Source organism: Myxocyprinus asiaticus, chromosome 8 (assembly GCF_019703515.2).
Source record: "Myxocyprinus asiaticus isolate MX2 ecotype Aquarium Trade chromosome 8, UBuf_Myxa_2, whole genome shotgun sequence".
Lineage (NCBI taxonomy): Eukaryota > Metazoa > Chordata > Actinopteri > Cypriniformes > Catostomidae > Myxocyprinus > Myxocyprinus asiaticus.
In genome coordinates, this window is record NC_059351.1 from 45,783,455 (window position 1) to 45,797,691 (window position 14,237).

The 14,237-nt window shown below is 37.4% G+C and overlaps 1 protein-coding gene across 3 annotated transcripts in view; it reads left to right on the forward strand.

Annotated features, from left to right (window-relative positions):
- LOC127445307 (SH3 and PX domain-containing protein 2A-like) overlaps positions 1–14,237 on the forward strand; it is a 140,438-nt gene that overhangs the window by 109,970 nt on the left and 16,231 nt on the right. For 2 of the 3 annotated variants that reach the window (XM_051705292.1, XM_051705293.1), the window contains 2 exons: positions 9,029–9,142; positions 12,056–12,139. In XM_051705292.1, coding sequence (XP_051561252.1) covers positions 9,029–9,142; positions 12,056–12,139 — 198 coding nt within the window. The remainder of the gene's footprint in view (positions 1–9,028; positions 9,143–12,055; positions 12,140–14,237) is intronic. The other variant, XM_051705294.1, reaches the window with a different exon arrangement.

The window sequence follows — 14,237 nt, forward strand, 5'->3', positions numbered from 1 at the left end:
GCCAAACATCTGCTCTCTCTCTTGATTTCTCCCTATTTCTTTCAGTCTCTCTCACTTCTCTGCTTTTGGCTTTTTCATGTCAATTAAATTCAACTTTGTTCATTTTAGATCATCAAAGCTGATAATCAGATTCATTCCACCACACACTAGCAGATGATCAAAGAGTGACATTTACAAGTACCTGTGAGCATCATAAAGAGGGTTCTGCACCTGTTGTCAGATCTACAGTGCTCTAAATAGTTTCTGTCAGAGTATAATTGTCTGCTCTTGCAGGAAGGACTTTTACACGAAGCCAAACAAATGGGGGAAAAAGCTTAGTGTGTTCAACTAAGCTCAGCTTTCCAGCTGTGGTATCAGGGCCAGATCTAGGGGGATGCTGTTGTGGGCTTTGTCAATTGTTTGTTTGTTAGTTTCTTTTTTCTTCTGTTTGTGCTTTATTTTGTTCTCTCTGTCTTTCGTTTAGTGGTTTTTTCGTTTGTCCGTTGTTAGTTTCTTTCTTTCTTCTGTTTGTCTTTTATTTTGTTCATTCTGTCTTTCATTTGGTTGTTTGTTTGTTTGTCCACTGTTTTTTTGTTTGTTAGTTTCTTTCTTTCTTGTTCTTTCTCTCATTCGTTTGGTTGTTTGTTCATTTGTCCGTTGTTTGTTTGTTAGTTTCTTTCTTTCTTTCTTCTGTTTGTCTTATTTTGTTCTTTTTGTCTTTCGTTTGGTTGTTTGTTCATTTGTCCATTGTTTGTTTGTTTCTCTCTTCTGTTTGTGCTTTATTTTGTTCTTTCTGTCATTCGTTTGGTTGTTTGTTCATTTGTCCGTTGGTTGTTTGTCAGTTTCTTCTTTCTTTCTTTCTTTCTTTCTTTCTTCTTTTTGTCATTTATTTTGTTATTTTTGTCTTTCGTTTGGTTGTTTGTTTGTTTTTTGTTTGTTTGTTTCTTTTTCTCTTTCTTTCTTTCTTTCTTCTGTTTATGCTTTATTTTGTTCTTTCTGTCTTTTGTTTGGTTATTTGTTTGTCCATTGTTTGTTTGTTAGTTTCTTTCTTTCTGTTTGTGCTTTATTTTGTTCTGTCTGTCATTCTTTTAGTTGTTTGTTCATTTGTCCTTTGGTTGTTTGTTAGTTTCTTTCTTTCTTTCTTTCTTTCTTTCTTTCTTCTGTTTGTCTTTTATTTTGTTCTTTTTGTCTTTCGTTGGTTGTTTGTTCGTTTGTCCGTTGTTTGTTTGTTTCTTTCTTTCTTTCTTTTTCTCTTTCTTCTGTTTGTGCTTTATTTTTTCTTTCTGTCTTTCATTTTCTTGTTTGTTCGTTTGTCAATTGTTTGTTTGTTTCTTTCTGTCTTTCGTTTGGTTGTTTGTTTGTTAGTTTCTTTCTTCTGTTTGTACTTTATTTTGTTCTTTCTGTCTTTCGTTTGGTTGTTTGTTTGTTTGTCCTTTGTTTGTTTGTTTGTTGGTTTCTTTCTTTCTTTCTTTCTTGTAAAGAAATAGTTAGTTCACTGGTGAAGCCATGCAGTGAAAACATTATAATAAACATTATTAAGCCGAATTTCAGTCAATAGAGTGGCAGAATTATGATTTGTATCATTATTTCATATTCCACATTTCCACAATAACTCAAAGAGGATTCTAAGCAGGTTTAAAAAACAAAAAAAACAAACAAACAAACAAACAAAGGAGTAAAAGATTTCAGAAAAATAAATAGGGGGAAAAAGAGTGATATTTTGAGAAAAAGTTCTAGCCCATCAAGTATTGTTGTAAATTACATATACAGCTGCTCAAAACTACATTCTGACATTGTAAATTCAATGAATCATTATGTAATCCTTGGTTTCTGGTCTACAGACCACTTATTTAACCATGCAAACACACGCACACACACACACACAGTGTGTGTGTGCAGTGGTAGCAGTGCACACACTGGGGGCAGTGGTAGCTCAGCGGTTAAGGCTCTGGGTTACTGATCAGAAGGTTGGGGGTTCAAGCCCCAGCACTGCCAAGATGCCACTGTTGGGCCCTTGAGCAAGGCCCTTGACCCTATCTGCTCCAGGGGCGCCGTATCATGGCTGACCCTGCACTCTGACCCCAGCCTAGCTGGGATATGTGAAAAAAGAAGAATTTCACTGTATATGTGTGATAAATAAAGAAAAAAATTATTAAAAAAAATTATACACAAACACATACATGACCTACTTCACCATATGTATCAGAATGAAGTTCATGGAACAAACATGCAGCCTTTAGAATAAACATTTCCCAGAAGCCGACACACACAAAGAGAGTCAAGATTTATTAACCTGTTTTTGTTCTCAAGTTTAGCACTATCTTTCCTAATTGGCCTAGATTTTGTTCTTTGAAGAGCAAGCCCACCTGTATCTCAGCAGAAATGCTTCTGTTATCTGTTTTGAGTTAGATCATTGTAAGGTCCTCCCTGAACTGCTGAGAAATTCAGAAGAGTACAACATTATTTAAACATCAAAGAAGCATTCACGTGTTGTTAATCTTAACTTGCCTGAGGTCTACCTGTCATATTATTGGTTTCATAGGTGTATAATGCTTTGACATTAAACAAGAGTTTAGCTTTGGAAATCTGGGGAGTACAGCATAACTTAAGCCAGTATCAATCTAAGCTTTCACATAATTCCATCTGAACTCAGATTAGAGAATAAGTCAAATAACATCTCACTCTTTTGGCTGTTTATATTGATTATTGCTGTATTGGAGGTTCTGAAATCTCCAAACAAAAGCTCTGCAATGTCTTTAAGCCTTAAAGGATTTCCTAAAGGTGAATTGTGTAACTTCTGCACCAGTAGCGTCACCAAACTGAATAAAAAAATGATTGACTGTTTTCAAACAGGTTTTTTGAACACTCTTCACATCTGCCATTGGAAAGTCCTGCCCCAAACTCAGCAAGTGTTGCTGGACAAATTCCAAAAAATTTGAAGGGCACTGCGGGAAAGGGACACCACACGAAGGGGTGTTCCAGATGAAAGTGAGCAACTCAACCCCTCCAAGAAGGGCCCTTCCACAAGGCCGTTAGCAAAGGGTACATGCAATGGTCACTTCGAGGAAGTAATTTTACAGTTTGATCATGTGACCCTGGGTGTCGTCACAATATATTTTGAAGCAAGGTTGTCAATAAGAACATATTACCTGTACAAACGCTCAGGCAAGTGCTATAGCCCTTTTGTAACAGATACGTCTCCTCCTCCGAAGTTTACATTCATCCTCATACATAAGGTAGTGGAATAGCTATAAGCAGAGATACTTTAAAAACAGGGTCCATTTTTCCTCTAGTGGTCTAAACCCTGGTGTTACCTTATTGTTGAGACCTATCGTGCACCAAAAAACTTTCAGTGGGGAAATGTTAATTTATCATATATATATATATATATATATATATATATATATATATATATATATATATATATATATACAGTTGTGCTCAAAAGTTTGCATACCCTTGGAGAATTGGTAATATATGTACCATTTTTAAAGAAAACATGATTGAGCAGGCAAAACACATTTCTTTTATTTCTTATGGGATTCATATTCAACTGTAGGTTATAACAGAATGGCACAATCATAAAACAAAACATGGCAACAAAGAAAAAAATGAAATGACCCCTGTTCAAAAGTTCCTTAGTTCTTAATACTTTGTATTGCCCCCTTTAGCATCAATGACAGCGTGCAGTCTTTTGTAATAGTTGTCTATGAGGCCCTAAATTCTTGCAGGTGGTATAGCTGCCCATTCGTCTTGGCAAAATGCCTCCAGGTCATGCAAAGTCTTTGGTCGTCTTGCATGAACTGCATGTTTGAGATCTCCCCAGAGTGGCTCGATGATATTAAGGTCAGGAGACTGTGATGGCCACTCCAGAACCTTCAACTTTTTCTGCTGTAACCACTGGAGGGTCAACTTGGCCTTATGCTTAGGGTCATTGTCGTGCTGGAATGTCCAAGAGCGTCCCATGCGCAGCTTTCCTGCAGAAGAATGCAAATTGTCTGCCAGTATTTTCTGGTAACATGCTGCATTCATCTTGCCATCAATTTTCACAAGATTCCCCGTGCCTTTAGAGCTCACACACCCCCAAAACATCAGTGAGCCACCACCATGCTTCACAGTGGGGATGGTATTCTTTTCACTATAGGCCATGTTGACCCCTCTCCAAACATGGTGCTTATGGTGCTTATCAGTGTGCCAGAAGCTGTGAGGCGTATCAAGGTGTTGTCGGGCATATTGTAAACGGGCTTTTTTGTAGCATTGGCACAGTAAAGGCTTCTTTCTGGCAACTCGACCATGCAGCTCATTTTTGTTCACATTTCGTCTTATTGTGCTCCTTGAAACAACCTCACCGTCTTTTTCCAGAGCAGCTTGTATTTCTCCTGAGGTTACCTGTGGGTTTTTCTTTGTATCCCGAACAATTCTTCTGCCAGTTGTGGCTGAAATCATTCTTGGTCTGCCTGACCGTGGCTTGGTATCAAGAGATCCCCGAATTTTCCACTTCTTAATAAGTGATTGAACAGTGCTGACTGGCATTTTAAAGGCTTTGGATATCTTTTTATCTCCTTTTCCATCTTTATAAAGCTCCATTACCTTGTTACGCAGGTCTTTTGACAGTTCTTTTCTGCTCCCCATGGTTCAGTATCTAGCCTGCTCAGTGCATCCACATGAGAGCTAACAAACTCATTGTCTATTTATACACAGGCACTAATTGCAATTTAAAAAGCCACAGGTGTGGGAAATTAACCTTTAATTGCCATTTAAACCTGTGTGTGTCACCTTGTGTGTCTGTAACAAGGCCAAACATTCAAGGGTATGTAAACTTTTGATCAGGGCCATTTGGGTGATTTCTGTTATCATTATGATTTAAAAAGGAGCCAAACAACTATGTGATGATAAATGGCTTCATATGATCATTATCCTTAAATAAAAGACAGTTTTTTTGAATGATCAGTCTTATTTTCAAAATCAATGCCAAAATTTCACAATTTCTGCCAGGGTATGCAAACTTTTGAGCACAAATGTATGTGTATATATATATATATATATATATATATATATATATATATATATATATATATATATATATATATCCCATTTAAAGAGGGGCAATCAGGCAGGGCAGCCACAACCTACTCTCAGCTCACACACAAATGCATACACCCATAAGTAATATCAGCGTGGTGTAATGGTGTTATATATACACTGATGTAGTACAGCTATATATTAATATTATTATTATTATTAAAATAAAAACAGCACACAGGGAAAGAGTAAGCAATTTCAAATAATACACAAAAGGCAATGTTTGAAAAAAAAAGCTATTACAAAAAGTATATGTACAGTATTTGCAACAACAAATTAACAGCAATAAATAAAAGATTACTGTTATAAGAACAGCTAATGAAGTAATGGACACTGCTGTGTCATCATTTTCAAATTTCAGGCAAAGTTAAAGAGGAAGTGACGTTATTCACCTCCGTTAAAGTCATTACTCCCTTTATCAAGGGTGTTCCAGACAGTCATATATCAGACGAGAGTGCACTGCTCCACCCAGAGTTCCCATTTCAGGGGCTTCTGCCCTTCGGAGTGAGTAGGGCATAAGAATGCTCAATTCCGAATGGAAATCACCCGCTATGTCGGGCTGGTCGAGATGCTTAAACAAACAGAGCAATGTTTTGATGGTTCCAAATTAATATACAAATGGCTAACTTATAGTTGACTCTGCATGAAAAGGAAGGATAGGAGAAAGTAAAACATCTTTTAAAGTTTTTCCTAAAGGCTGTGATGAAACACACTTATCCACAAACACACAGCCTACACCAAGCAATGGCAGTGAAAAGTATCTTTGTGGTGGCTAAACTGCAAGCAACCCTTGCCATTTTGCATTTTGATTGAATTGACCCTCTGTGCTCACCATAGACGGTTCCCGGTGCTCAGTATCCCATTGAAAGAGGGGCAGTCAGGCAGGGTGGCCACAACCTGCTCTCAGCTCGCACACAAATGCATACACACATAAGTAATATTAGTGTGGTGTAATGGTGTTGCCAACTGGACTCAAGTTAATGTGATGGCTTCTATACAAGTGTCATTCTCTTCTGTTGGCTCATTGTCTCAGATGTTGCAATGATTTTTAGATTTTTGCCTCTGTAAACACAAAAGAAGATGCTAGGAAGTGTGATAGTCTCAGTCACCATTCACTTGCAATGCAATGCAATTTCGGGGACAGCATTTATTACAAAATAAACTGACTGGTGATAAAGGACAAACTAAACTGCCATTGGAATGCCATTGGATGAAGTTACTTCTGGTGTAGTTTAAATTTTCTTGCATGTTTTTCTTGTGTGTTTGGGTGTACAGTATAAATGCATTTAATGCATGATCTGCACTCCTCTGACTTAATCGTTTCACTGAGCTGGTGATAAAAACATTTGTTATTCATCACTCAACATCCTGTCAGAAGACTTGCTTTTATGCCATTACGATGTCAGAGTTGGAATATTACTGACTGATGACATAACAATGTTATGAACAGCAACAGCAATTCAGCAATATTGTTACCTTGGCAACAATCTCGCTCAAATGCAGAGAGCTTTGTTTTGAATTTTCATTCACTGGCATTCACTTAAGCCATTTATACAGTTTAAATTAATTGACGTCTGCATTACATAATGATTCACTAAACTGATGATGTCATAATGTAGTATTTGAGCATAAATTATATTTGTAGGATTATTTCATATCTATATAAGTTTACTATCACATGATATCTTTGTTTATTACAAGAGAAATTAGTACAATATTCATAAAAAAATGTATTTTGCAATAATGGTAAATTACACATACATACTGTATTATACATGCTATTTGTTACTCAAGGTGGCGCTGTTGTTTTGTGATTGACTTGATTTACATTTGACATTGCTATTTGATGAAGAAACAACATGGAAGTAAACTATAGCAAGTGTAACACATGAACGTTATGATTTGGCTGTTGCCATTTGTGTGTACTACTGACATTTTTATTTGTGCATCTATTTAGACTCAATAAGTGCCTAATAAAATACTTATATGTAGCTTATGAGTATCTTATATGTTATGTGTAGCTAAATATATGTTTGGCAGCCAGTTGTGTCTTGTGAAATTTCAGTGTGAAAGAATTAAATCCTGGTCTAGATTTTTCCTGATTTGTTGCATCATCTCTTTGATATCTGAAAAAACAAAAAAACAAAACTCAAAATATATTTTAGTTTATTATTTTCTAATTGTCTTGAAAATATTTAGAAAATGTTACATTATCTGGGCATTTTGTAGATCCATTTGTGATAGATACACTATATTGCCAAAAGTATTCGCTCACCCATCCAAATAATTGAATTCAGGTGTTCCAATCACTTCCATGGCCACAGGTGTATAAAATGAAGCACCTAGGCATGCAGACTGCTTCTACAAACATTTGTGAAAGAATGGGCCGCTCTCAGGAGCTCAGTGAATTCCAGCGTGGTACTGTGATAAGATGCCACCTGTGCAACAAGTCCAGTCGTGAAATTTCCTCACTACTAAATATTCCACCGTCAACTGTCAGTGGTATTATAACAAAGTGGAAGCGATTGGGAATGACAGCAACTCAGCCACGAAGTGGTAGGCCATGTAAAATGACAGAGCGGGGTCAGCGGATGCTGAGGCGCATAGTGCGCAGAGGTCGCCAACTTTCTGCAGAGTCAATCGCTACAGACCTCCAAAGTTCATGTGGCCTTCAGATTAGCTCAAGAACAGTGCGTAGAGAGCTTCATGGAATGGGTTTCCATGGCCGAGCAGCTGCATCCAAGCCATACATCACCAAGTGCAATGCAAAGCGTCGGATGCAGTGGTGTAAAGCACGCTGCCACTGGACTCTAGAGCAGTGGAGACGCGTTCTCTGGAGTAACGAATCACGCTTCTCCATCTGGCAGTCTGATGGACGAGTCTGGGTTTGGCGGTTGCCAGGAGAACGGTACTTGTCTGACTGCGTTGTGCCAACTGTGAAGTTTGGTGGAGTGGGGATTATGGTGTGGGGTTGTTTTTCAGGAGCTGGGCTTGGCCCCTTAGTTCCAGTGAAAGGAACTCTGAATGCTTCAGCATACCAAGAGATTTTGGACAATTCCATGCTCCCAACTTTGTGGGAACAGTTTGGGGATGGCCCCTTCCTGTTCCAACATGACTGCGCACCAGTGCACAAAGCAAGGTCTATAAAGACATGGATGAGAGAGTTTGGTGTGGAAGAACTTGACTGGCCTGCACAGACTCCTGACCTCAACCCGATAGAGCACCTTTGGGATGAATTAGAGCGAAGACTGCGAGCCAGGCCTTCTCGTCCAACATCAGTGTCTGACCTCACAAATGCGCTTCTGGAAGAATGGTCAAAAATTCCCATAAACACACTCCTAAACCTTGTGGAAAGCCTTCCCAGAAGAGTTGAAGCTGTTATAGCTGCAAAGGGTGGGCCGACGTCATATTAAACCCTATGGATTAAGAATGGGATGTACCTTAAGTTCATATGCGTCTAAAGGCGGATGAGCGAATACTTTTGGCAATATAGTATATATGCGCCGGGTCTCTAAAGACCCGAATATGTAAAAGTGTTTGGTGAAATTCCCATGCATTTAAGGGTTAATGAAACAAATCACAGTAACATTCTAAATATGCCTCCTAAATGTCATATGCAAGTTTAATCAATATTTCACACCTTTAGGGTCTTATTTGGTGAAAACAATAACTTTTATTTTGTCAAGCAATGCATGATTTATTTTGGTATTTTTTAAATCCACATTATAACCTTTCTGTAAAGTTATACTAAATTTCAGCACTCTTACAACACAGCTTGTCGAATCCAATTAGAGGTTCATAACTGTTTTATAATTTATTAATTTTTTGTGTAATTTTATAATTAAATTTAAATAATAATAAAACAAATAAATATAATCATAGATAATTTTATATTTATTAATTAATAATATATATATATATTATTTTTTTTTTAATATTTTCTCCTCTGTTGTTTGTATGTGTACAGGCTGGTGGTTTGTCAGCACAGCTGAAGAACAGGGCTGGGTTCCTGCCACATACCTGGACTCTCAGAGTGGCACCAGAGATGATCTGGACCTCGGAACATCTAGATCAGGAGAAGGTAGGACTAACTAAAGACACTTTCTCTGTACTTATTTAAACATGTGCAGACACTTATTTTCATTTGAATCTTGATGGACATGTTCTCTCTCTATGTAAAACCAGATCCACATTCCTCAGCATTCTTCATCTTCTTGCATTCCTCGCTCAGATCTAATACAGAAGTAGATGTGAGTTATTCGCACATAAATAAATGTAATTCATTGTAGACTGCTGAGGTCATGTATTACATCCTATTATTTCCTTGGAATCACCTAACACCTATGCAAAGGTGTGCACCACACCATGCTCTTGTTTTGAATCTATTATGACCTGTTCACATCAAGTGTGATGTTGCTAAATTATGCAAACATTTAAAATCTGCACAGTTTTTCACTCCACATCTCTTCACACTTTGTCTATAGCTAAATTTTCGTCCTATGTAAATAGTTTGTTAGCCAAGTTCATTGGTTCAACTCCTAGGGAATGCATACGCAAACAAAATATACCTGTATATGGGAGACCGTGGCTAGTTGTCACTGTCACGGTTTTACTCCGGTGAATTTTTCTCAGGGTAGGTTTACTTTTGCATAGCCAAATACCTTGAAGTGTTGGCTACAAAAAGCTTTTGAACATTTTCACTCTTCTTGCACAGGAAAAAAGATGCAGTTATTTGAACACAATTTACCTTTTTTGACAACATGCCTCAATAGCTGGCTTTTCAGCAAAGTGTAAAAAGGAAAACAATTATGAAGCACAAAACGAATATGAAGTACAAATAGAAAAGCAAAAAAACACACACACACACACACAAAAAAACAATGTTTTGGATAATAGTTATCATAATTATCTTAAAAAAATAGCATAATTAAAAGTGTTAATTACAAGTGTTTTAAACCAAAACATGAAACCTCTGCTCCGAGAAAACACACATTTGCATAATTGGACTTTTGATTCCAAATCTTATTTTTACTGAGATATAGCCTTTTTCACAGCTTTACAAATAGCCCTGTCTCTCCTGTACCTTGAATGCTCTGTATGTTGCTTTGGATAAAAGTGATAGCAAAATGCATCAATGTAATTGAATGAACTGAATGAATTGTAAAATGAAAAAAAAAAATCGATATAGTCTAAATTAGAAAAAAGGAAATCTTCCATTTGATATTTTAGATTTGTGCATTTTTTTCTACGTCAAAAATTCTGAGTTAGTCATGAATAGGCCTTTAGACTGGCATAGTCTAAAATCTCTAATGGAGTCAAATTTATGGGGGGGTGGAGAAAACATGGACAGTATATTTAATATGGAATTAAAGAACACTGTTAACAGATAGTTGCTCTTGTTAAAGGGGTAGTTCAACCAAAAATTTAAATTCTCGCATCATTTACTCACCCTCATGATATCTCAGGTGTGTATGACTTTCTTTCTTCAGCAGAACACATTTAAAGAAAAAACTAAAAATATCTTTGCTCAGTGGGTCCTTAAAATGCAAGTGGATGGTGATTAGATTTTGGAGCTCCAAAAATCACTGACAGTCAGTATAAACGTCATCCATACGACTCCATCGGTTAAATTAATGTCTTCTAAAGCGATGCGATCGCTTTTTGTGTGAAAAACAAAAACAATATTTACTGTTAAAAGTACTTAAATATTGATCTTTTTCACACCAAAAGCAATCGTGTTGTTTTAGAAGACATTAATTTAACCGCTGGAGTTGTATCGATGACGTTTATGCTGATTGTCTTTGATTTTTGGAACTTCAAAAGTCTGATCACCATCCACTTGCATTTTAAGGACCTGCTGAGCTGAGAAATTTTTCAGTTTCTCTTTAAATGCTGAAGAAAGAAAGAGTAAATGATGAGAGAATTTTACACACATGCTCGCATGGATTGTTTAATCTGTTATGACAAGCTCTGTACTGGGATGTCATTACACATATCAATAGACATAGACAAAAGTGTTCACCTACACATACAGTACATACAGGTGAATGCATATTCATGACATGTTTCCACACATCTTTCAAACCATACAGACAAGCAGTAGCAAGAAAGAAAGAATATCTCCCAGTTTATACATACATATGAAATTTTACTCTAAGGTTACACGTGTATATATGGTGTAATTCATAACATCTCAAAACTAGACATTGCATAAAAACCTGTTATCTCACTGCAAAGAAATCTCATTTTGAAATATTTTGCTTTCTACCCATGCTGTTGTCTGCACTATTTGTGGAAAAACACTACCCAAACCTCAGTCAACTTTCATGATTTGTCGAAAACAGCACTCTTGAAATCTATATTTGATTGAGAAGTTGAATAAAAGTTATAAAGAAGATTAGAAATTGTCAGCCAAATTTTGCCAATGTATTTGGCTTAGAAAAATCAAAGCCTACTGACCTACCTACATATACACTGTTTATTGATCCCTAATGGGTAATTTACAGTAGTTACCCATCTGGGCACAACACCTTTTTTCTTTTTGGTAAGGTGGTTAGTTGGACACTGAAGCTCTTTCAGGTTGAACTATATTTGAACCTATCATCTACTTCTTAGTAGTTAAATTGTTCTTTACCTTTAAAACCCTTGTGTACTATGTGTTGATGAATGATACATGAAGTTTCCATTATGTAACACAATAAAAAGTGAAAATGGTCCAATGGGGTAAATATTTTATAAGCGCTATAAAATGTACATACTTTACCGTCACATGCCGCAATGTGTGGTACTAAAATCCAATAACATGTATATTAATCAAACTCCATTGCTTTGCTGTCAGTGTGCAAGCCAGGAACCCTCCTAACCAACTATAAACCTTTCTTCCATGTAATAATGAGTCTTCATCACTAATACCACCAGTTCTCTTCAGTTTATGTTTATGTTGAGTTTGTCATGTCTGTGTTCACTTTCTGCTGTGGTCATTCACCTGTGTCAGTTACTAAGAGACGTAAGGCTCATCTGAAGAGGCTGGACCGCAGATGGACACTAGGGGGAATAGTCAACCGCCAACAGAGTCGAGGTGAAAACACATGCAAACACGCCTGCATAGACTGATCACATGTGTGACCAATCTGCATGATGCGTTTTACACAGCACCTATCTTTTACACTTTGCATAAATACACTCCCTTTTGCAGTGTACGTTTTTAGTCATCTAAACTCTCCATCTGGATCCAACTTTTGGATCCGTCTCCCAAAGTATGCTGTGTGGCCTCCATTGTTTCATTTGCTCCCCACTGTAAAATCTTCATTACACTTTGCTTGCTTTATGTCTCTATTTGTGCGTACGTGCAAATGTGTGTATGAATTCAAAATTAGATTAGATTTGATTCGTTTTAGACAGAGAAAACCTGAAATGCTAAGTGTTATTACATTGTTTCCCAGATTGAAGACAAATTTTAATTTTAATCATAATACTAAAATGTTGTAGACTGATATCTAGTTGTCTGAAACCTTCTGTGTGGCATTAGTTTCCAGAGTTGCAGTCTTGATCTTGTGGTCTTGAGTCCTCTCGGGACCACATAAACGTGGTCTGAAAAGACCAGCTTAGACCAGCATGAATTTTAGGGCTGGTTCAGGCTGTTTAGTGCTGGTTTGGTGCTGGTCTAGGTCACCTGCAAGAAAACTATTGGGACTCTTGGGACCAAGGAACTTTTGTTGGTTAAGCAATCTAAGAAACCTGTTTGGTACACCAGCATGTTATGCTGGAAATCGGCATCCAAAACACAGCATATGCTGGTCTTTTCAATAAGGTGGTCTTTGTCTGGGTCTTGGTCTTGGAGTTAGGTCTTGCTCAGCACCTGTGCTTCGATAGGAAGTCTGTGCCTGGCTTTGTTCTGGTCTTGACTCCAATTGTGTGGGCCAACATTTCTTGTAGATCTTAACTGTGGCCACAAAATTTGTCTGTTACACTACATTTTGGAATCTGTAGTTGGTTGAAGGCTGGTCACTGGTTGCTTGAGGTATCCTACATTGGTTAGCTTGACTTAAAGGGTGTTGGTTTTGTTTAAGAGAATTCTGAATCCAATGGTCACATTTGGCATACTACAGCTTGACTGCATGACTAATTATTTCCATAAACGGTGGCTGATTTGTAAGCTTAAACACGAGTGGAATCATACAGTACATAAGGTTTGACCTTTAAGAATCAAAGCGTTTGGTTCTAAACACCCAGACAGTGCCTGACCTGAGATGAAGACTATGTCTGAATCATTGTGGGATTGAATGTTTGTATGGTAAAGAGTATCCATGGATAACTTTCGTTCCATATCGAGTCATGGCATGGACCTCCATGAAAAGTTCCTTTAGTTTTCCATCTGTTCTGCTATTGGAGTGTGCTAACATACTAACTGCTCTTAGTAGAGCATGTTAGAACTAGATCTGGAATTGTTAGGAGCAAATGGTAGGGTGCTGAGCTCTTCTGAGTGGTTGTTAGTGCATTGCTGTATGGTTTCTAGGTCATGGCTAGGGTGTTCTGGGTGGTTTCTAGGTGGTTGTTTACTGGCCCAAGTCCAAAGAGCCCACCCCCATGTCTCTATGATAGTCTATTCACTAGATATGGTACGTCTAAGGTATTTGTTTTACCCATTTAATAGATCAGACTGCTTAAAGTCATACAGTAACACACCTCAACTCAACAAGCCACTTGATTTGAGGTACCAATAATGTATGTAGCACAACTGGTACAGGACAAATTACGAACTGAAGTTTCATACTTAGGTTTCATACTTAGGTTGAGGGATTTGTTTAAATTCAGTTATGGGTAACTTTGACAGAAACTGTGGTTACCATGGTAAAGTTCATGTAGATTGGGAGAAATATTCTAGTTTTGGATCGAATGTGGCACTGTAACGGTAACTCTGTGCTGCCTCTCCCACATTATTTCTCACTTACTTTACTCTGCATCTTTGGAGAAGTCATTGAAACTTACAGTGGAAAGTGTGGAAGTGGGTCAGTGGGTGCTTTGTGTGACTGCTTTTATTTATTTATTTTTTACTCTATATAAACTGAGTCAGAGAAAACCATGGCTGTTTCAGAGACAAAGAGCGGCCAGTAGTTTCATAAGAATTGTTTCTCCATAAACACAAAATGCAATCTTCAAAACAGGTCTGAAGTAGT